Consider the following 22,427-nt stretch of genomic DNA (forward strand, 5'->3'; position numbering starts at 1 on the left):
AATCAAATCTTCTTGGGAAAGGTGGATGAGTTCTGCAATGCTAGGGTTTAGATCTCGAATGTTGTGGCTGAAAATAGAGGAAGTGGTGTCAGGGCACCTCTGCATGAGGTGACTCTGCACCTCTGCAAGGAGAGTGTTTGAAGGAGGGCATTAATACGATTGAGATTTTTGATGGAAAATGAAGCTTGGAACTGCATGGTGGCAAGGGTTATGCCAAAGAACTTCAGGGATGTAGAAGGGCGCTCTGTTTTCTCTTATATCTCTTATATCATGGAAATGGAACACCAGATTCATTGAAAACTGACTTCATGGTGGATGACCTGGGAGTCGGAGGTGATGTGGGAGGAGATATGACCAGAAAATCATCAAGAAGATGGACCAGATATGGCAGTTAATGGCTATTGGAGAGAATTCAACACAAGGCTTTAGAGAGTGAGTCAAACAGTTTGGGGCTGCTTTTGCAAACAAAAGTTAGCCAAACGCAAAATAATAGGCATCCTTCCACTTGACTCCAAACAAGCACCATAAGTCAGGGTGAATTACCAGGACTTTTAAAGCACTTATATTGTCAGCTTTTGAAAGCCAGACACCTCTGCCAGTGAGTTTTATCAGGGAAATGGTATGGTTCACTGTGGAGTTTTTAAGAGAAAAATCATCGCTGGGATTAAGGTTGGTACATGGCTACCATGAGATGCTGATAAATCTATAATGACAATGATGAGTTTTTTTCCAGAATATTTTCTGGTTGCATTGCCCAGTGGACTGATGCGAAAAAGGTGAAGGTTGAGGAAAGGGTCCAATCATGAATTCCTCCCTAACTTCTTCAGCAAGCAGACAACAAAAACAGCATCTGGATCCTTGACGGCAGACTGGAGGTTTTTGCATGTACAAGAGACTGATGGCTGAACAGGGCCATGCTGGCCAGGAATGGCCACTGCCACAAAAAGAACAGGATACTGCGAGACTGAGACGTGAGCGACCAGAGCCGCTGACATGGTGTGGCCTCCTAGGTACATAATGAGTCTTCTTATCTGTACCTTGTGGCAAAGTTATGCTACTGAAGGATGTTGTGGGTTTTGCCGCTGGATCTAAGTGGGTAAGAACAGATGTGTGGGTTATGGGCTGTGAGTTATTTTGGGGTGGAATGGAACAAGTAAAAGCGGGACGCAATGGAGCTCCGCACATCTTGGAGAATAGTGCTGAATGGGCAGGAAAGATGCTGCAGCAGAGTTCCTGGTCAAGACTACCCCAGAATGTGTCCTGACTGAACTGCTGTAGGGAGAAGCCAGTGGGTTGTAAAGAGCAGCAGTTTCAGAAGCAAAATTGGACATGGTACTGGTAAAAGGCAGAAAGATTTGCTGCTGTATTTATCGAAGGAGGGATAGATGAAAGAGAAACTTGCAACCTTGTACCAGGAAGATTTGCTGCTGAGTTTAACGAAAGACTAATAGAAGACAGTGAAACTAGTATCCTGGTGCCAGGTGCAGAGGAGGACTTTAATGGAGGAGAAGCTGAGGATGGAGCTGGCATTCCAGGAGCTCATGAAATGGTGGTTGGAGGCAGCTGTTAGGGGTGGTTGATGGGATTTTGAGAGACTGGTGATCTGAAGGAAAGAGAGGTTCCTCTGATACTTGAGGTTGTGCCTGCTGCCTGTTGCTGGCTGGTGACGGAGGACCAGAAGGTGGAGTTACTGAGGTACATTATTTATAAGGAGGGATGAAAAAGTGCTGGGTTCTGGAAAAATCAAAACCTTTGCCTAATTTAAATTTGACTGATCTCATGATCAAAATCATCTAGTTGTGCAACTCTGGGTCCTTTTCGTTCTGACTGTTAGTCCAATTATATCTGTTGTATTTCTGCCTTTGTAATGTGTACTGTATCATCTCCTGTGTGTGAAAATGGTGATCCTTCAACTTGATTTTCATTTTTGGCTAAGATGACTCCTCAATGAATATATAAACTTGGGGGAAGATTTCATTGTGCACTACTACTGTAGAGGAAAGTGAGCGGACCCAAATGCAGACACACGGAGCAGAGGTGATTGTTTAACAAAAAGCAAGCCTTTATTGTTGGCTTTACAAACACTGCAAAACTGCAAACGGGGAACTGAGAAATACAAAGACAAACCTAAAGTGGAAAAGCTAAACACAAAACCTGAAACCTGGTAGAGAAACACAGGGGGAGATTCACAGGGGTTGATGAACACACGAGCTGACAACAAACAGAGGAGGACAAAGGTTAGCACAACGATCCAACAAAGAATCTGACTCTGCCAAGGCCTTAAGTAGGACAGGAGTAATCACAGGTGATGGACAGCAGGTGAGTGATGCTGCGCAGGTGAGGAATGAGGCGAGGATCAGAGTGTGACTCTGCCCTGGTGGGAAGGAGTGAGAAAAGAAACCAAAAATACCTAGAAACACCTGGGACCATGACAAGCACCCAGGTAGCTCCATGGCTGGTAACTAGCTTTCTCACACACTGCTGTGGAATGGCATACAATTTTTCATCAAGTAAGCAAGTGTGGCTGTGTTGGTCACGCTGACATGAACAGCATGCCCAAACTGATCCCACAAGGAGTTTGGTCCCAGACTGTGGAGATATGGGATTGCCACTGGTTGCAGAATCATCTTAATATCTCTCTGTACTGAGATTACCTCCAATGATGACAAGCCTTATTTTTCAAGTGAGTGAGATCCAACCCCACACCATCATACTGCCTCCACCAAAAGCTGTTACTCTACTGTTGCAGCAATTACCATAATGTGTCTTCTCCTGTGTTACCAAAAGCTCAAAACAAGATTCATAGGATAATAAGCTTTTTAGCATTGGCAAAGAGGGTTTAATTTGTTTTTCATGGGGGCAACCCACTCTGCTGCTCAACCCACAAATTTCCCTTATAATTTTCCTTTCACTTTTAAGGAGAAATAAACATGCTTTCCACTAGTAAAAGATTTATTACCAAGTAGCATTGTTACAACAAATATACCCCCCCACACCCACATACACACACACACATACACACACAAATACAAATTTCCTTACATTATGTCTTATGCTTAGGTTTTAACCCAATGTACAGCTGTGCTAATTATCAGTACTGGTAATTACCAAAACAATTTTTTATGTTTTTGTAAAAGGTAATCCTCGAGTATACGCAAGCTCATTGATCAAAAACTTATTTTTTACACTAAAATATAATAATTGTTGTTATACATGAATTTTCAATTTTACTCTTTTACAGAAAGGCAGAAAAAAAATCCCAACCTTTGGATTATTCTTTGATTAAGATGCCAAATTACAGTTATTTACTTTCATTTCTGAATAGAAAATTTTTTGTTTTAGTGATTAAATATTATACTTGAATAATTTCTTATATCTCAGAGATGCCCAGTGTGCCAGCTGAAATTTGGATATAAAATGTAACAATCACCAGTGAAGAGAAATCTTGACCACCAGGGGGCGACTCTGATTTCATGTCCTTCAGTTTTCAGTATGACAGAATGATTCTTCAAAGCCGTTTCTAAACAAAACTTCCCACTGGTGAAAATGGAGCTGCGTGTTGGCATGTTTGAGCACAACAGAGCCACCTGACAGGACTGCCAGCCAGTAGAACTTCACCTCAGTGCTTTCAGAAAGTTGCTTTATGTGTGTTCTGCAGGCAACCAAGAAGGAGTGTAGAAAGGCCCTAAAGAAAAAGAGTCTGCAAAGTGGAACTCCAAGCTGTAACTCAGAGTTTCCTAGCAACATGCTCTGCAAGATGAAGCTGAACCGAACTTTCTTGATCTTTGTTTTTCCCCCCTCTTTTGTTGTGTTTTTACTGAAGCTTGATTTTATTAGGTGAATATCATAGTATAATCACTTGAAACTCGCATCCAATAACAGAATTTTCTTTCTCACTGAATTTTCAACTGAAGCATTTGAAGCACAGTTTGCATGTGTAATTTCTTCACTGTAAGCTCTCTCAGACTCAAACCTGTTGAATGTTAAACCTTACAGCGCCCCTATTCTGGTCTCCCAAAGGAAAAAAAAGAATGAAGACAAAAGAATGAATGCATAATTAATATAGTGAAGCATTTTTAATTGTTGCTGGTCTTCAAAGTTTTCTGGTGGTATTGTCTCTTGGTTATGGGCCGGCTGCTTCCAATGGCAAAGATTCATTCAGATCCTTTCAGGGCCTGAGCGCTGCAGAAGCACCAGCAGACAACAGCTCCAAGCTCGCCTTTTTCCCAGAGTGTCTGCCCACACAATAGACTTCCTTAGCCTGCACACAAAAGAGGCTGGTGCATGAAAAAACACCCAAATTCAATGGCATTCTTGTCCACAATTCACTCTGAGAATACGTGCCTCCCCTCTTTCCCTCTTTTTCTTTCAGTGATGTATTAAGATGAAATGTGAGGACCAGGAAGTGACTTAAAAAAACAAAAACAAAATCGTATAAATCTAGACTGTATGTAAAATATTAACAGTCTGAAAAGTGAGACCAGTGCAGAAGTGCCTTGCCCTCCTTTCATTCTCATGCCAAGTAAAAAGGAACCTTTATAACATCAAAACACAACAACAGTCAATTCAAGGCATTTTATGGTGTAAGGTAAAGACCCTACGATAATACAGAAAGCACTTAGCAACAGTGGGAAGGAAATGCTCCATTTTAACCGGAAGAATTCTTCAGCAGAACCAGGCTCAGGGAGGGGCAGCCCTCTGTCATGACTGACTGATGGTGAGGGGAGGAAGAGAGGACAAAAGACACACTGTGGAAGAGAGCCAGTGATTAATTATAACTAATGGTTATGTGTATGTGAGGAGAAGGATTTTAAATTTGATTCTGGAGAATCAGATCTAGAGATCCAGTCAAGAAAAGCCAGTATGGGAGAAATATATTCTCTCTTTCTAGTCCCTGTCAGTACTCTTGCTGCAGCATTTTGGATCACCTGAAGCCTTTTCAGTGAGTTAAGTTTCTTGATTGGATACTCTATTAGAAAATTACACTACTGCTCACTTGATTATTGACATCAGAAAAGACTTTGTTACTCATTTTGCGGTTTTAGTCAATTTAAGTCTAAAAGAATGATATTAATATATTAGAATGATATTAATTTAACAAAAAAAATAGTTGTACTTAAACGAAAACAGACGATAAAGCAGAGTATTATTTAAGTTGTGGTTGTTGTATTGTTGGCCTACTGCCTGTGGTCATAAAAAAATATATAGTTATTTATGATATTACCACATTTGCCATATTAACAATATGGTGTATAAAAAGTGTTAAAAAAAATCAAGCACCTAGGCATGCAGACTGCTTCTACAAAAAGCTTTTGGGAGCTAAGTGAATTCCAGCATGGTACCATGATTGAATGCCACCTGTGCAAGAGTATATAATTTCCTCATTACACAATATTCCACTGTCCACTCTTAGTGATATTATAACAAAGTGGAAACAACTGGGAATGAGAGCAACTCAGCCATTTAGTGGTAGACCACGTAAAATCCCAGAGCAGGGTCAGTGGATGCTAAGGCAGAGGTCAAAAGCTTTTGGCAGATTCGGTCACTACAGACTTCATGTGGCCTTCAGATTACCTCAAGAACAGCGTGTAGAAAGCTTTATGGAATGGGTCTCCACAGCCAAGCAGCTGTGTCCAAACCTTGCATCATCAGGTAAAACGTTGGATGTGGTGGTGTAAAGCACACTGGCACTGGAATGAGCAGTGAGGATGTCTTCTTTGAAGTGAAGACTGACGCTTGTGCGTCTGGCAGTTGGATGGATGAGTCTGGGTTTGATGGTTGCCAAGAAAACGATACTTGTCTGACTCTACTGTGTTGTAAAGTTTGGCAGAAGGGGGATTATGGTGTGGGGTTATTTTTCAGGAGTCAGGCTCAGCCCCTAGTTCCAGTGAAAGGAACTTGTAATGCTACAGCATACCAAGATATTTTTGGACATTTTTTTCCTAACTTTGAGGGAACTGTTCCTATTCCTTGCTTTTCCAAGATGACCACACACTAGTGCATAAAGCATGAATCACTGGGGCTAGGTTGTCAGGGACTTTTGCCCAAGGGCGAGTGTCTGGTGGCTTGGCCTTAATCCATGGGGCCTGGCCGGGCACAGCCCGAAAAAGGAACATGGGCCCATCCTCCTGTAGGCCCACAACCTGCAGGAGGCGCTGTAGGGGTCGGGTGCAATGTTTATCCGGTGGCAGCTAGGAGCGGAGGCCCTGGAGGATGGATCCCCGGCTACCAAGACTAGTGTGGCGGGGCGTCCATAATCACACCCTGCCAACTTAAGTATTGCACTGGGTCCTGTGGTCGGGGTTGTTGTTGGTATGTTGAGCTGGCAGCAGGAGAGCTGCACCTCTGTGTGTGTTGTAACAGCAACCGTGTGTATTAATAAAGCTGATCAAAAATCTCTCCGGGTCTGCCGTGGTCATCATTCACAACTGGGATATGGAATTGTCATGGTCCTGGGTCATTTGACCCAGCGTTTTGTGTTCTTGTATTTTTGTGTAATTTTGTATTATGGTTTATGGTTAAGTTCATTTAGTTAGTCTTGAGTTTATTTTTATATTGCCTAGGCTGTTCTGTTTAGTTCATTGATTATTTAGCATTTTCCCCTTGTTTCTTTGCCCTCTGTATGTCTGTGTTTATATAGGTTGTGTGAGTTCTTGTGTTTTGTTTCCCTCCTCGTGTTTCATTATGTTTCTCCAGTCTGTCAGGTCTCTCTCATCTCCTGTCTCTGTCTCTCTCTCTCTCCCTCGTGCTCCTTCATGTTCCCTTGCTCCCTCTTGTCTGCCTTTCCTCCACTCCTGTGTCGTTTCCTGTTTTATTGTGAAAGTCTTGTGTTTCCATGTTAGGTATGCTTCCCCTGTGGCATCATGTTCATTTGTGTCAGCTGTGTTTCCCGTCTGTTTTCACTTACCTCGTTATCCCTCATATTTATGTCACCGTTTCCCTTGGTCCTGTGTCGCGATCTCCCTTGTTCTTGTTCCCTGCTGTGTGTTCTGCCTGCCAGCCTGCCTATCTTATTTTGTATCCTCTTTGTAGTTCATTTTTCCTTGTGTCCAGCAATAAAGCTGCTTTGATTTACTTTCCTTACTTTTTCTTACCTGGAGTGTGCATTTGGGTCCTCCATTCCTGGCTGCCACACACAGTTCATGACGGGAATGTCACCTCTCTGGTGGGGAAGGAGCCTGAGTTAGTGCGTGAGGTTGAGAGGAATACTTCGAGGACCTCCTTAATCCCACTGGCGTGTCTTCCGTGGAGGAACCAGAGTCTGGGGACAAGGGGGATGACTCACCTATCTCTGGGGGCGAGGTCACTGAGGCAGTTAAACAACTCCTTGGTGGCAGAACCCCGGGGGTGGATGAGGTCCGCCCTGAGTTCCTAAAGGCTCTGGATGTTGTAGGGCTGTCTTGGTTGACACGCCTCTACAATGTTGCGTGGAGACTAGAGGCAGTACCTCTGGATTGGCAGACCGGGATGATGGTTCCCATCTTTAAGAAGGGAGATCGGAGGGTGTGTTCCGACTATAGGGGGATCACACTCCTCAGCCTTCCTGGGAAAGTCTATGCCAAGTTGCTGGAAAGGAGAGTCTGTTCGTTAGTCGAACCTCTGATACAGGAGGAACAATGTGTTTTTTTTCTGGTCATGGAACTCTAGACCAGCTCTTTACCCTCTCAATGATTCTTGAGGGTGCAAAGTTTGCCCAACCAGTCTACATATTTGTGGAGAAGGCATTCAACCGTGTCCCTCGGGGTGTCCTGTGGCGGGTGCTCCGCGAGTATGGGGTGTGTGGCCCATTGCTAGGGGCCATTCAATCCTTATGCAACAGCTTGCTCTGCATAGCTGGCAATACTCACCCCTGGAACAATGGAACCACCAGTTCTGCCGAAGGGTGGCTGGCTTCTCCCTTAGAGATAGGGTGAGAAGTTCAGCCATCCGGGAGGGGCTCACAGTAGAGCCGTTGCTCCTTCACATCAAAAGGAGCCAGCTGAGGTGGTTCAGGCATCTCACAAGTATGCCTCCTGAGCGCCTCCTGGGTGAGGTGTTCTGGGCATTTCCCACTGGGAGGAGGCCCCGGGGAAGACCCAGGACGCGCTGGAGAGATTATATCTCTCAGCTGGCCTGGGAATGCCTCGGTGTTCCCCTAGACAAGCTGGAGGAGGTGGTTGGGGAGAGGGAGGGGGCTTCTCTGCTTGGGCTGCTGCCCCCTCAACACGGCCCCTGATAAGCGGAAGAAGATGGATGGATGGATGGATGGATGGATGGATGGATGGATGGGGTCTGTGGGGCACTGTGGTTCACTGGAGTCCCAAAGCCTTAAGAATGAAAATCTGTAACTTTTTTGTGAGTGACTTTGTTTCTCAGTTATATCTTTAGATTGTGGGACGATGTGTTGCTTGAGATCTGCTTCACTTGGAAGCTAAAACTTAAGTAATAAGAAAACCTGTACATGAGGGAACTTGGAGACACAAGGAAGGATTGCAGACGCACCAGCTAGGGACAAGGGGAAACTGACACAATACACAAGGTTGATTAGGGAAGAGGAAACAAATGGGAACACAGCTGGGACAAATTAGACCTGACGGGACAGGGAAGAAAAAAACAAACACACTGAGCATGGGATTAAAGACTGTCAAAGTAAAACAGAAAGTACACAAACACACGACCTTGACAGAGAAACAGGGATAAACAGGGAGACAAAAGGTGAAACATACGGAGCCCCGCAGGGGACATGGGAGAAAAAAAAAATTAAGACGGACTTTTGCGGGATCTCGCAAAACATTGCGAGATCTCGCAAAACTTTTGCGAGATCTCGCAAAACAAACTCGGGATCTCGCAAAACTTTTGCGAGATCTCGCAAAACAAACTCGGGATCTCGCAAAACTTTTGCGAGATCTCGCAAAACTAACTCGGGATCTCGCAAAACTTTTGCGAGATCTCGCAAAACAAACTCGGGATCTCGCAAAACTTTTGCGAGATCTCGCAAAACTAACTCGGGATCTCGCAAAACTTTTGCGAGATCTCGCAAAACTAACTCGGGATCTCGCAAAAGTTTTGCGAGATCTTGCAAAAGTTTTGCGAGATCTCGCAAAAGATCCCGCTCCTTTTTGATAGCAGTTCAGCTGAAGGGTGCTCCGTAGTGCGGACATGGAGGAGGATTTAGAAAATTTTTTGCGGTCAAGAGAGGTCCCACACGACGACATCGTGCACATGCAACAAGACAAAGTACGTATAAACAACAAAGCATTAAACACCGTGGTTCAAGAGGCGAGTAACTTGTTGAAAAACCGAGGTCGTATATGCATGCCTTTAATGTTAACTCTTGTAAATATGTTCAGGTTCATTAAACATAACTCGTTAAGTCCACATATGTTTTGAAATTTCAAATCGTGTCCAAATTCATTGGCTGCATCCTACTGAGGACCCGGGCTTCGTTGTGTACGTGGGCCGGGTCCTCAGAAGGTCGGGTATGCCGGAAGTTGGACGGTCTAGCCTTTTGATTAGCGTCACCGCTGTCTCGGTGGAGTTTAAGAAACTCGGCCGTCTGCTCCTTGCTATCTAAAATATAACAGGACACTGGAGTAAATTCTCGACCATCTCACGCTTCTGTTTAATCAGTTTTCTGTTTGACGTTTATTCAGCGGTGTAAAAACCAAGGAGGAACCCACCCGGGGATTAATAAAGTTTTATTTGATCTAATTTAATCTAATAACTTTAATCTCAGCCAAACCGTTTACTCACGAACAAATAAAACGCTGAAAAATGCCAAACAATAACATTTTTAGGTTGTCTAAATGTTTTATATATTACGTTTAACCTGAGTAGCAAAAGTCCGTGGTGATCTGAAAATGATGTGCCGGGAGTTGTGCCGTTCTCGGCGGCTTCAGTGACCCTCGAGCTCTCGGATAGCTATCGAGCTGGTGGGTAACAGACGTCAACGAAAACGTCGAAGCACCTGCAAATATGCGATACCTTGATAAACCAAGCACATATTTCAAGTGTACACACCCACGTTCTCGCCTGAAAATATGTGAAAAGTTTATTTTGTGACCCAGAAAGATTAATAACAGTAATTTTAAAACTTATTAGCGGCCGCCATTACCGGAAACTGGAGTTTGGCTGGGCCGCGCTATGAATTCTGGGATATGGTGGGCCACGAAGCACACACCCGACCCATCCTTCAAATTTGAATTCGGTGAAAAGGAGGACGCATTTGTCCGCTGCATTCGGACTGCCATCGGCGCATCGCTGTGACGTAATCGGTCTACAAAAGCGTCCTCAGGAGGATGCAGCCCATGAATTTGGACACAGCTTGTATGTCTAAAATGTGATAAATAAATAAAAAAAAATAAAAGGTTGCAGCCCATGAATTTGGATGTTGTGTGGATTAAGAACTCTATTTGTAATACAGTTAGGATTCCATGTGTGCTAGTGTGGCATTAATAGCATTTCTCTAATGTTTTATGTCTGCAGGTGGATAAGGCAGTGCTGTCCGTCATGACTGATGGAGAAATGGCGAAATACATAAGGACATATGGTGACAGAGTAGCTGTCAAGTCTTTCTGTCAACAAACTAAGTACAGCACAGATAAAGAGACTCTTCTGCAGAACCTAAGAGATAAAATTGCGGCACGGAAAGTAAGATCAAAAACCAAAGGAGTGCTGTGTGGTTCATCAGGCGTGTTCCACAAGCAAGGTGAAGGGATGGCAAGACAGAGAAATACTGCAGGAGAGAAGACCTGCAGAAAAATAGAAATCGGATGGCTTCATTTTAGCAGTAATGAATACCGTCAAGTGAGAACCAGAAATGGTGGAGGAACAAGACATGCAACTGTGGAAAAAACTACAACTGTAGCTAAGATTTTGGAAATGGGAAAGGACCTGTTTTTTCCAGATGGGAACTCGCCAAAAGGGAGAGTTGAAGACTTTAACATAGATGTCTGTGATTTTAAAAGAAATTCGATTCCTTTAGATGACACCGTTGGCAAACTTTATGAACAAACCAAATTGAAGATCCTGAGATTTTACATTTGCACGAAAGATGAAACACCGTCAACAGTTCAGTCCTCATCTGTAGAGGATTTTTCTGTCAGCATAACTGAAGAAGATTCACCGGTGACATTACTTGGATCTGACAGTGAGACAGATGATTTTGTCCCAGATCTACTTGACCATGGGGATTCATCTGACAGTGACACTGGCAAACAGGTTTGTTAAAATAAGAAAGTTATTATTAAAAATAATGATCACTTTAAAGTTACTGTATTTTGTTGTGTTTAGTAGTGCTTGTTGGTAACGTGTGACATTTTCTAATTTCGTTGTACTATTGTACTAGGTATGACTGTGCAACGGCAATAAAGAGTTGTCTTATTCAAGTGCTCTATGTACATCTACGAATACTTTCACTTCTGTTGGATGAAATTATTCCAGGAATTTTTTGTTGACTTGTGTGGTAAGGTACATTTAATACATCTGTGAAAGAATTACAGCTTTGTATTCATTAAGATGTAGTAAATGATTGGCTGCTGAAAAAATAATTGAATTATGTTCGTTTGTTTCTTGTGTTTGTTTTCTGGTTCACAGATTCACAATTTCCAGATGGAACCCAATCCAAAAAAACTGAAATCACTCTGTGAGGCAGTCACAACACAAAGACAAGGAAAATCACATCATATGCATTCAACCCCAACAGACATTAAAAACACTGTCGTGGGACAGCGGCAGAAGAATGACTCAAGTGATCATGATTTCCCTGACCACTGCTCTGAAATTATTGATCTGACCAGTATAGTTCCTTATAAATCCTTCAAACTAGAGTCCCGGGACAAACTTCCAGAAGATTTGGAATTTCGTTTTCCAGACATAGACGAAGCGGATACGGTTCTATGGAATCCTGAAGAGGATCTTGTCAGAGCAGATGGTGATGACACAGTTGTGATAACCCTGAATTGTGTCAACAGTGACGATCTCACACAGGTAAGACCATGGAAAGTTGTGTTTGATGTGGTTTATGTAAGTGTTACAAAATATGGAAATTTATTTATACTCAAATTCAATGACTTGCATACTTCTGATTTTAAAAAAGCTGATCATGCATTTCTGCTTGGACAAAATTTAAGCATGTATGTTATTTTCTGTAATATTATTCTTTTGGATCTTAAAAGAAATAACCTACACTACTGTGAAACACTTGCTCGATTTCTATTAATCAGAATTCATCTCTTGTTTGTTTAAAACTTGATTTTGTTGCAGCAATAATACAACATTTTAAGTAGTAAGAAGTACATCAAGATCTGATAAAAACCTGTGGAATTCCACTGTAATATGTCTTTTTACTCTTGTAAGTGAAACATGTAGGCTGAAAATAAAGAGGTGTATCTTTTTCTTAAGACCTATTGACATATTTTGCAGACTTTTTAAGAACATTAATGATTTAGAATAGGCCAAGGTAGAAGATTGAAGAAGAGTCTTATAATCTTGAAGGGTTTAGGTGTCTGTTGTCAGTTAATGCAATACTTCCTTCTCAGAATGCCGACACAAATGGATTACCTATGGATGGTTTCCTGCTCCCATTGTCTTCAGCTAATGGCTTGCCCACATCCCATATGCAGTCAATACAGGGGGAAGCAACCCAGATTGCACAGGTAAGATGGATCAATTCAGGCAACCATAAACACCTATCTTTACATAATGTAGAGATGGCAAAATTGCATGCTATTTTCCGAGGATATAGCAGTTTGTGGGTCCATTTGAATTAAAAGGATATTGTCAGTTGAGAGACAATTCCAGTGATTCACATTAAGATAAGATTAAACAGGAAATTTAGTCTTGAAATCAAATTATTTACATAACACAGGAGCAACACATTGTTTTGGTGTCACTATTGTGATCTCTACCTTCTTTGCACAGAAGTGAGTCTTCTCATACATGTATGAGCATGTATAGAACACTTGTATAATTTTCTGAGGCATACGAGGAGATCCATCAGGCCGAAATGTTAATGTTATATATAAATTATCAGTGCAAACATGGTTTGGGAATGTACAGCCCACTAAAATTAGACAAAGAAATTTCAAACTTTATCAGAAGATTGATATTGTGTAATCTGTACAATTTATTTACATTTCTTATGGACTGTGCATATTTTGTCTTTTACTCAGGACCATGGACTGAATTTCATCGCACAAGGTTTGCCTTTAGATTCAAGCAGCCAACTTTCCCCATCAAATTCAGGAGACCCACAGAGCCCCCTACATGTATCAGTCCGCAGGATAAAAGTTGTTGATGATCTTTTGGCTGTATTTATGGACAGTAGCATTATGAATGAGACTTTAAAGATGAACTTTGTAAATGAAAATGCTGTTGATGATGCTGGGGTGTCAAGGGAGGTTTACACTGCATTTTGGGAGCAATTTTTGGAACAGTGTGAAGGTGAAACTGAACGAGTTCCAAGGCTGAGGCCAGACTTTAGTGAGGCTGAATGGCAAGCAGTTGGGCAGATATGGGTGAAAGGCTTACTAGACCATGGTGTCTTTCCAGTGAGGCTGTCAAAGGCTTTCATTTTAGCCTGCATCCACGGAATGGACTCAGTTGATGTCGACATTCTGATTGCATCGTTTCTCAACTATCTCCCTCCTGTTGAGAGATCTGCTGTCAACAAGGCTCTCCAAGGCACAATGGATGAAAATGATGAAGAGGACCTGCTTGATCTTTTTACAAGGATGGGTTCCCACTTCCTACCACCTAAGAACAACATGCAGCCTGCCATTGAAACAATGGCTCATAAGGCCATTCTCCAAGAGCCAAAGTATATAATGGATTGCTTCTCCACACCCATGGCGGCACGTCTGCAGCTGAAACTGTCAGGCAAGGAAAGTGTGTTGTCTCTGTATGAGACAAAGAAGGCCACAGGCAAAAGACTAGTGCAGCTGTTTGAAACAACAAAATTGATGCTGTCTCACGGAGAACAGACAACCTTTAACCATCTTCAGCGTTATGTTAAAAACGCTGATGAAACCAAAGCTGAGAAAATCCTGCGCTTCTGCACAGGATCTTCTGTGATATGTGTTGACAAAATTTTGGTGTGCTTTAATGCTGAAACTGGGCTCAACAGAAGGCCTGTTGCTCACACCTGTGGAGCTACCCTTGAAGTGCCATGCACTTACAGTTCTTATCCTGAATTTCGCACCGAGTTCGACAATATCCTTTTCAGCAATTACTTTGAAATGGACATCATTTGAATCTGATGAGTGTACTAATGGTTACAGCTGTAATTGTTATATGTATGATTATCCTTGAGTTCATGAATTCTGTCTTTTCTCATTTGTCATTGAAGCATTTGATATATTCAGCCGTATAGTAAGCTGTCACACGTTTAACTTTCTGATGGCTTAGTTGTATGTTAGCTCCGATTTCACAAGGACTCTTTATTGTTTAAAATTCTTTGAAAATGACTGGATCTTTAACTTCTGTTGAAAACAAGGTTTGAGTTTATTGTTAGAGGGACAGATCACATCAAAATGTGCTGTACACATTATCATTGTTTTCATTTACTCCTGCCATCAGCCAGAATAAAGGCTCGCTTTTGTTTTAAGTTCAGTGTCCTCTCTCTCTCTCATTGTCTGCTTTTGGGTACGTTCTGTCAACACACCTGCATAGCCCGCAGTGACACACATTGGCCTGCTGTTTATCCATCTAGAATATTTTGTTGTGAGTTGCCTAGTTTTGTGAGATATTAGCTGTAGAGATCTCTTCCTTGTTGAAAAACTACATGAAGCTACATAAAGTCTACATAAAGACATTGCTACTAAGCATTAGGTACCATGTGAAACAAGAGAAAGGTAGGCTTGTACAGTCAATATCTCTAAAATTGGGTAACTCACACTACAGCTAGCAAACAGAAAAATGTGTAAATTTGATTTTAGGGTGAAAGGTCCATTAATATTAGCAAATAATGTCACTATGGTTGCAAAAAAGTTATTGAAAGTTAATGATAAGATCCTGTTTACAAATTCTTAAAGCTGATGTAGCCTATAAACATCATCTTGTAACAATAAGTCCTATTCCCCTTGATTAGCTTCCAAAATGTTTACTAGTTGTTTTGTTAAAAAGCATATTGCCATCACAAGTTCTTTTTTGAAAGGAGTTTGCCCATAATGTCACATACAGATGATCCACAATTCTTTATACTGTCTTATATAAATACAAATTAACAAGTAATGATTATCAGATTTAACATTTTTTTGGATAAACAAGTTTGTATGCCAGGATTTCAAATTAGATTAAATAGTATATATGGTTAATTATAAAATATTGCTACATTTTTGACAGATTATGCACTTCTGTCTACCCTTCTCTGAAATTTAAGTGCCTGGGAACACAGGCAGTCACTACACAGATGTTGTCGATATGCTTTTGTCATTTGCAGTTTTTTAGTTGTCAGTACTACATGGTCCCCCCCAAAAAATTAGAAATTGATTAGATTTCAGTTTATTTGTCCGATAGTTCAACAACACATATCATCCTTTCAGAAGTGGCGAGTTTTTCAAAAATAGCATTCGAATGAAATTGCTGTTCATCAACAGTATAGGTGGGTGCAGAGAATTTATTATTCAGCTGATAAAATAAGCTTAAGATTAAATTCAGTAGCCAAAAAAGAATGTTTATATCTATTTGAAATTCTAAGAGTTCAAAATGTCTTGATTTAGTTCTTTATTTTTTCAGTTTTGTTTAACCAACATTAAAAAACTAAAGCTCGTCTGGAATCACAGTAAATAGTTTAAAAAAAATAGCAAAAATTACATCAAATAATTATATTTTTAGACAGAGAAACTTGAGTTCAGAAAAATGCTAAAGGTGTCCCCCCTCAGATTATAATGCCCCTTAGTACCATTTCATGTAGCCTGCCAGTGTGACAGTGGGCGTTATAATATATATAGAGCAACAAGGCATAATAGAATATCTCTTCGATTTTAAACTGTATTCTAGCCAACATCAACAAGTAAACATTCCCGTCATTAACAAATAGAGATGGTGTAAATACCAACTCACCATTTAAAAATTATTACAAAATACTCAACATAAACCACCATTATCCTAGTAAACACTGTACATTAAAACTCCTAACACATTAAATTAATACTTCTCTTATGTTTTGATCCATGTATCAAGCCAAATAGACAGGTAAAGTAATCCGAAGTAATACACATAGACATAGAACTTGATAACATTTGACAGAAAATTACAATGTTTTTGTGCTAAAGAACACTCAGAATATCATTAACAGGCAGAGACTTCCCTTTATACTTTAGTTCACTGACCCTCCTGGAACACAATTATAAATATTTCTATATAAGATATTCTCATAAATGACTGTGTACTAGAAAGCTTACAGTTTAAAGTCTGTTAAATATCCAGAAGTTAGCTTTCTCACATATAGCACAGGTCAATTTTGAGAAACGTTCTCAGCTGCAGTGTATGGAATTTACACTAATGCCACGATGTTCTCTCTTAGATGCATGTACAAGTTCACAGCCTGATATGGGTCTGTTGGTGGAGTCAGATGGGACTCGGTCATGAGGATATTGCATAGTTCATACACATCGGGGTCACATGGTTTGGTCAGTCGGAAAACACACTCAGTTTTACACATTTCAACATGTTCTTCTTCAGTGGGGCAAAGGAAGTCTCTTGTCCCGTAGAGCTCAGGTAATGTATACATTACATTAGGTCGCCCACTGGGGATATTGATGTTTGTTGATGGCCTGATGGAGTGTGCATTCCAAACCTGTGCAGTGTCATCCAGCTCATCCTGTTGACAAGAATACAGAAATTAAAGAAATGCGATCGCATGTATGTATATACATATATACATATACGCAGATCACGATGAACTCACTCACTTAGAGGAAGGTTTCTTATATTTATGCAATTTATTATTTTTAAACAATCATGTGAATTTTTGTAATCATGTACTTTACCTAATGTCATCTGTACAAGTGTTTCACACACTAACTCCTGTTACTGTTATGCTGTGATATTTTACATTAGTACTATTGGTCTTATTACTACCTGCTTGGCTCATCTACTCCCCTTATAATAATCAATTTGTTTTATGTCACTGATCATTGTATTTTGTATTTGAAAGTTATTTGGATATTCCAATCAAAATAATTCCAAATTGTAAATAGTTAATATTATAGATGAGAAATTTTCATATGCCATGTCAACATCTTCAACATAGATGTTACTGTAGTCTTGGTTGTTGAGCTCTGCCTTAAGGTGGCCAATTGCTTAAGCCTAAATTATAGTATTTACACAATTTTTCATTTACTCCCTGCTCCTGTCAACCTCTTCTCCCTGTCTTGTCTCTTTCTTCCTGCAAGTCTCTCCATTCCCTAAACCTGGCACAGATCTCATCTCTCACAATACTTCGTGTATTACCTCTCTATCACTTCTTCGGTTTCCTTTATCTCTCACTCACACACGCATGCATCCATACACGCAACAAAACATATTTTATTAACTCACCTGGATGAGTCCCATGCAACAAAACTGAAGGAGGTTTATGTCCAGAAACCCACCATCAAAGTACCCGTTGTCTCTGATGTCTGCAAATAAGGATAACCAGAACTCCAGACACTGGCTGCGAAGAAAACGCCACCAGTATTCAATCCTTTGATTGGCGGTACTTGCTCCCTCCAAGTAACTCTGAAGGGTGTCGTTAGGAGCCACGGACACAAGGAAACGCTGAAAGCCTCTAACATGGCCATTTTCAGTTCCAAGATCGCCTCTCACAACTCTAGGGCAGCCCTTTAAACGCTGCACCGCTTCTATGTAATACCCCCCGATCACTTTCGGATTACTATTTGTTGTGTATGCATTAAGCCAGATTATTTTTCTCGAGAAACCGTCAATACTACCATTGATACAGATGCCATATGGCTTCAGTTTGTCGTATGAGTCCATGTGCCAGATGAAGTTCGGCCCTTTTGAAAAATAGTTCCTTCGCCTGAAACGTCTTGCTTGCCTCAGTGCGACGCCTCGGGGATCCAGCTCCTTCAACACCAAGCGCACATCCTCTTTCCTCACGCGTAGTCCATGTTCCCTGCATTTAGTGTACATCCATCGGTATCCGTGAAGCTGCCCAGAGTACTGCAGTTGGTTGTCAATAAATTCAACCAAGACGGCCAGGTCAGAGTATACGGAGCCCCGCAGGGGACATGGGAGAAAAAAAAATTAAGACGGACTTTTGCGAGATCTCGCAAAACTTTTGCGACATCTCGCAAAAGTTTTAGCCGCATTCGGAGGCCGCTAGGTCGAGGCCGACCGGGAGGTCGAGGCACGACGTGCCGGGAGAGCGGTGTTTCTCCCGGCTGTAGTAGGTCTCGACCTCCGTTAGCTTCGAGATGGTGGGTGTCAGATCTCCGAAAAACGTCGGAGCACTTTTGCAAATATGTGATGTCTTGTAAACCGCGCAGATATTTGACATTTACACAGCTACATTCACGCCTCAAAATATCTTAAAAGTTTATTTTGTGACCCAGAAAGAGTAATATTACGACTAAGTAGCTGCCGCCATTGTTGGAATTCAACTTTTGCGGGATCTCGCAAAAGTTTTGCGAGATCCCGAGTTACTATTGCGAGATCTCGCAAAACTTTTGCGAGATCCCGAGTTTGTTTTGCGGGATCTCGCAATAGTTTTGCGAGATCCCGAGTTTGTTTTGCGAGATCCCGCAATAGTTTTGCGAGATCCCGAGTTACTTTTGCGAGATCTCGCAAAAGTCCGTCTTAATTTTTTTTTTCTCCCATGTCCCCTGCGGGGCTCCGTAAGAGTACGCTTTGTGACGAGTGTGTCCCCTTGTGCTAAGAACTCTCTTCAGATGTCTTTCGCTTATATGAAAACTGTGTCTACTGCAAAGCACAGTTTTAATGTCTTTATAGTTTAGTCCAAGCTCAAAGTAAAAATCTATGAATCGCTCAAATGGGTGTGTGTCCTCCATCGCTGTGGTTGTTTCTGAGGTTTCAGTGCTGATTTGGAGGTGTATGGTACAGACTTTTGCGAGATCTCGCAAAAGTTTTGCGAGATCCCGAGTTAGTTTTGCGAGATCTCGCAAAAGTTTTGCGAGATCCCGAGTTTGTTTTGCGAGATCTCGCAAAAGTTTTGCGAGATCCCGAGTTTGTTTTGCGAGATCTCGCAAAAGTTTTGCGAGATCCCGAGTTTGTTTTGCGAGATCTCGCAAAACTTTTGCGAGATCCCGAGTTTGTTTTGCGAGATCCCGAGTTAGTTTTGCGAGATCTCGCAATGTTTTGCGAGATCCCGCAAAAGTCCGTCTTAATTTTTTTTTTCTCCCATGTCCCCTGCGGGGCTCCGTAGAAACACAAGGCGGTCGATAAGAAAATATAATCTATGAAATTATTCTAGAAAATAGGCCTCTGTCTGAGAGGCCCATGTAGAAATGACTTTGAAGGCTCTGTGTGAGGAAGGATATGAGTGAGTGAGCTTACTTTTTAAATGTACGATTTAATGAAAGAAAGGTATTCATGGATTAAAAGAGATGTAAATGTGAGGATGGCCTGAGGAGAAATTTAATTGAGAGACTGCATAAAGTGAATAAAACATGAAGTGAAGTATATAAGATGTATCGTGCCTCTTGCCCTATGACAGCTATGATAGACTCCAGACCCCAGCAACCTTGAATTGGATAAGAGGGAAAAAATAAACTGATGGACCTCATAGAATGTAGAGCCCTGTTGTTCTCACACGATTATGGCCCCACTGACATACATTCTGACCAACAACACCAAGATGGTTATCTGAGTGACATTACATACTCTATGTGTTGAGTTACAGAGAGTGAGGATGAGTGAATTGTGAGTTGGAGGGACTTGCTCGACCGTCGTTGGGGTACACGTTGAGGCCAGCTGGCACTCTGACCAACAGCTTACCACCCCGAGGCTGCTATGAGCTACAAGGGGCCACAACTGAAGGCGAGTGAAACTGGACAATATAGCCAAAGCCTGCAGCCTAATCCTTCTGCTCAGACATCTGCAGCAGTCTTATTTCAAAAGCTAGGCCCCCTGGCCCTGTTTTTCCACTAAATCCCCCCTCCTCTCTTCATGTCCCACCTCTTCTTTTCTCTGTGTTATTCTGCAGCAGGAGAAAGGCCGGCTTTTAAAGTGGCCCGTAGTATCACCCAGATACAAGACCTGAGGCTGCCAGTCATCAAATGGAAGCTCTCTGGGCCTTTCATAGTGCTCACTTTGCTCTTGTTCACTCAAGGAAAAGCGGAAACTCTTATTTTATCATGTGAAATGGCTCCAGACAAGGAAATGAAGGCCAGCTGTTAAAATCAGACCTAGATGATTTTGAAAGCAGGGGACCAGTGTTTTTCTGGATATTAGCATCATCTTTACATTGGAAGAGACTGAATAATTTAAATGAGTCAGCACTTTTCACAAGGCTTCACAAGATAAAATTATTCTGGTAATCCTCCTCTCAGATCCTACTAGAGAAACTGAGACATAAAAAAGTGAAAAGTACAATGGCCATTATTTGCTACTGCAGTCAGCCATCAACATGAACCAGTTAGCTTTCAGAAATAATGCAAAAAATAGCTATATATCAAATTCTGATTTCAGTGGAAGAAATAAGTCTGTTTTGGGTTTACACAAGTAAGGTTCATTGTCTTAGGTTTAATGTCAGAAAACGCAAGATCTATCTTCCATTCTGCAGAGCAATGTCCTAAATCTCTTTCAAGTAATTAACGATAAAAATTAATAACTAAATAAAAGGGTTCCTATGAATTTGTGCTACAAACATTCACACTAAGGAGCTTGGAAAGAAAAGCGTCTGGACTTCTTTGAGCTGCTTGAAGACGTTTCACCTCTCATCCGAGAAGCTTCTTCAGTTCTAAGGGTCAAATGGTGGAGAGTCACAGATTTAAACCCAGTGGGAGTTTCCCCCCAAAGGGGGACAAAGGACCCCCTGATGATCCTCTACCTAATCACATGAGCCAAGGTGTGAAAGCGGGTGTGGGTCCCAATCAGCCAGGGTTTCGGGTGAGCTCATTGTTAAACCTGGCCCCACCCTATCATGTGATTTCCTGAGGTCAGATGGCCCAGAATGTGAGTGGGCGTTAAGGCGTCTGGGAAGGGAACTCAAAACTGGATTATAGATGGCAGACAGTTGGTGTCGTAAACCACCGCCTCTGTTCAAAGATGGTCGCTCACAGTGGACATAAATGGCTTCTTTCACTCCTCTTTCAAACCATCTGTGTCACGATCCTGGGTCCTTTTGACCCAGCGTTTTGTGTTTTCTACCAGTGTCATTTTGGTTCTGTTCTTCCTCCGGTTTAGTGTTGTTCTGTTCTGCCGTCTACCCCTGTGTTAAGTCCGCGTTGCTAGTCTGTGTCTTTGTGTGTATGTGTTTCCTGTTTTATTGTGACGGTCTGTGTCTTATCTCAGTGTGTTCAGTTTACTCTTCCCCTGTCTCGTCAGGTCTGATTACTCCCAGCTGTGCCCTCCTTTTGTGTCTCATTCCCTCGTTATCCTTCTGTGTATTTAAACCTCGTGTCTGCCTCTGTTAGTTGCTGTTTCGTCTGTGTTATTCCCCTCCATTTTCCTGCGTATTCTGGCCGCATTATTCTCCCTGCATCTCCGTTTCATGTTTCAAGGTTTCAGGTTTGTTTTTTGCTTAGCTTTTCCCAGTTTAGTTCATTCTTAGGTTTTGGGTTTTCGCCCACCTCTTCTCCGTTTGTGTCATCCTTTGGTTATTAAAGCTCGCTCACCACTTAAGCAGTCTGCATCTTGGGTCCTTATCTACACTCCACACGTCTGCCACATCGGACGTGACAGCACGAAACAGCCAACACATGGATCCAGCAGACTTACCCGGGGAGAGCGATCTGATGCGAGTCCAACGCCTGGTTGAGTGGATAACCCACACCTCGAATATGAGAGCTAGGATCGTGGGGATAAATGGCATTGAGGAGATCCTCAAAGGAAATCCCTATCTCCGCCAGGTCAGAGGATGTTCGGACTTATTGGCCAACTTGTATGAAGCCCGGGAGGCGGCGCGAGCTTGGGAAATATCGGGCGTCCAGCAGCGACAGCCAACAGCCACCCCGGAGCAGCCGCGTCAGCCTCACCTGCCGGATGCGAGTTTACCCGGCCTGTCGGTGCCGGCTGCGGGGAAGAAACGTCGATCGCGCCGCCGGCGCGCCACCCCACAGCCGGACATTCGGACTTCTACATCGTCGGCTGTGGTGGGTGAGGACTCTTTTTCCGTTATGGATTGTGGAACTGTTTGTTCTGGGGCAGTGTTTTGTGCTGCAGATAGCAATGTAAACAGCTTATCGCCTGCTCAGCCATTCTTAGCTCAGTTAGCTGCCCAGCTGCCACTCTCAGCTCAGTTAGCTGCTACGCAGCCGCTCTCC

General features: G+C 42.2%; 2 protein-coding genes across 2 annotated transcripts; one reads left to right on the top strand and one right to left on the bottom strand.

The window, feature by feature from the left end:
- Window positions 1-9,048: 9,048 nt before the first annotated feature.
- On the top strand, window positions 9,049-14,584 carry LOC109194488 (uncharacterized). Its single transcript, XM_019361478.2, has 5 exons — window positions 9,049-9,216; window positions 10,465-11,199; window positions 11,575-11,967; window positions 12,519-12,635; window positions 13,152-14,584. Exons 1-5 carry the CDS (start codon window positions 9,139-9,141, stop codon window positions 14,229-14,231), a joined length of 2,403 nt encoding a protein of 800 aa, XP_019217023.1. The 5' UTR covers window positions 9,049-9,138; the 3' UTR covers window positions 14,232-14,584.
- An 884-nt stretch (window positions 14,585-15,468) lies between these two features.
- On the bottom strand, window positions 15,469-18,186 carry LOC106098847 (uncharacterized). Its single transcript, XM_013276555.2, has 2 exons — window positions 17,521-18,186; window positions 15,469-16,801 (listed from the first exon to the last, which is right to left on the bottom strand). The coding sequence occupies exons 1-2, from the start codon at window positions 18,112-18,114 to the stop codon at window positions 16,475-16,477; spliced, it is 921 nt and encodes a 306-aa protein (XP_013132009.2). The 5' UTR covers window positions 18,115-18,186; the 3' UTR covers window positions 15,469-16,474.
- Window positions 18,187-22,427: the final 4,241 nt, after the last annotated feature.

This window comes from Oreochromis niloticus, linkage group LG7 (genome assembly GCF_001858045.2).
Source record: "Oreochromis niloticus isolate F11D_XX linkage group LG7, O_niloticus_UMD_NMBU, whole genome shotgun sequence".
Lineage (NCBI taxonomy): Eukaryota > Metazoa > Chordata > Actinopteri > Cichliformes > Cichlidae > Oreochromis > Oreochromis niloticus.

Excerpts from the sequence above, each read along its gene's own strand:
- LOC106098847 (XM_013276555.2), bottom strand. The coding sequence starts at position 18,114 with ATGTACACTAAATGCAGGGAACATGGACTACGCGTGAGGAAAGAGGAT. Across the intron at positions 16,802-17,520 it reads GTTGCATGGGACTCATCCAG|GATGAGCTGGATGACACTGC; the intron begins GTGAGTTAATAA and ends TCTTGTCAACAG.
- LOC109194488 (XM_019361478.2), top strand. The coding sequence starts at position 9,139 with ATGGAGGAGGATTTAGAAAATTTTTTGCGGTCAAGAGAGGTCCCACAC. Across the intron at positions 9,217-10,464 it reads TGCACATGCAACAAGACAAA|GTGGATAAGGCAGTGCTGTC; the intron begins GTACGTATAAAC and ends TTATGTCTGCAG. Across the intron at positions 11,200-11,574 it reads ACAGTGACACTGGCAAACAG|ATTCACAATTTCCAGATGGA; the intron begins GTTTGTTAAAAT and ends TCTGGTTCACAG.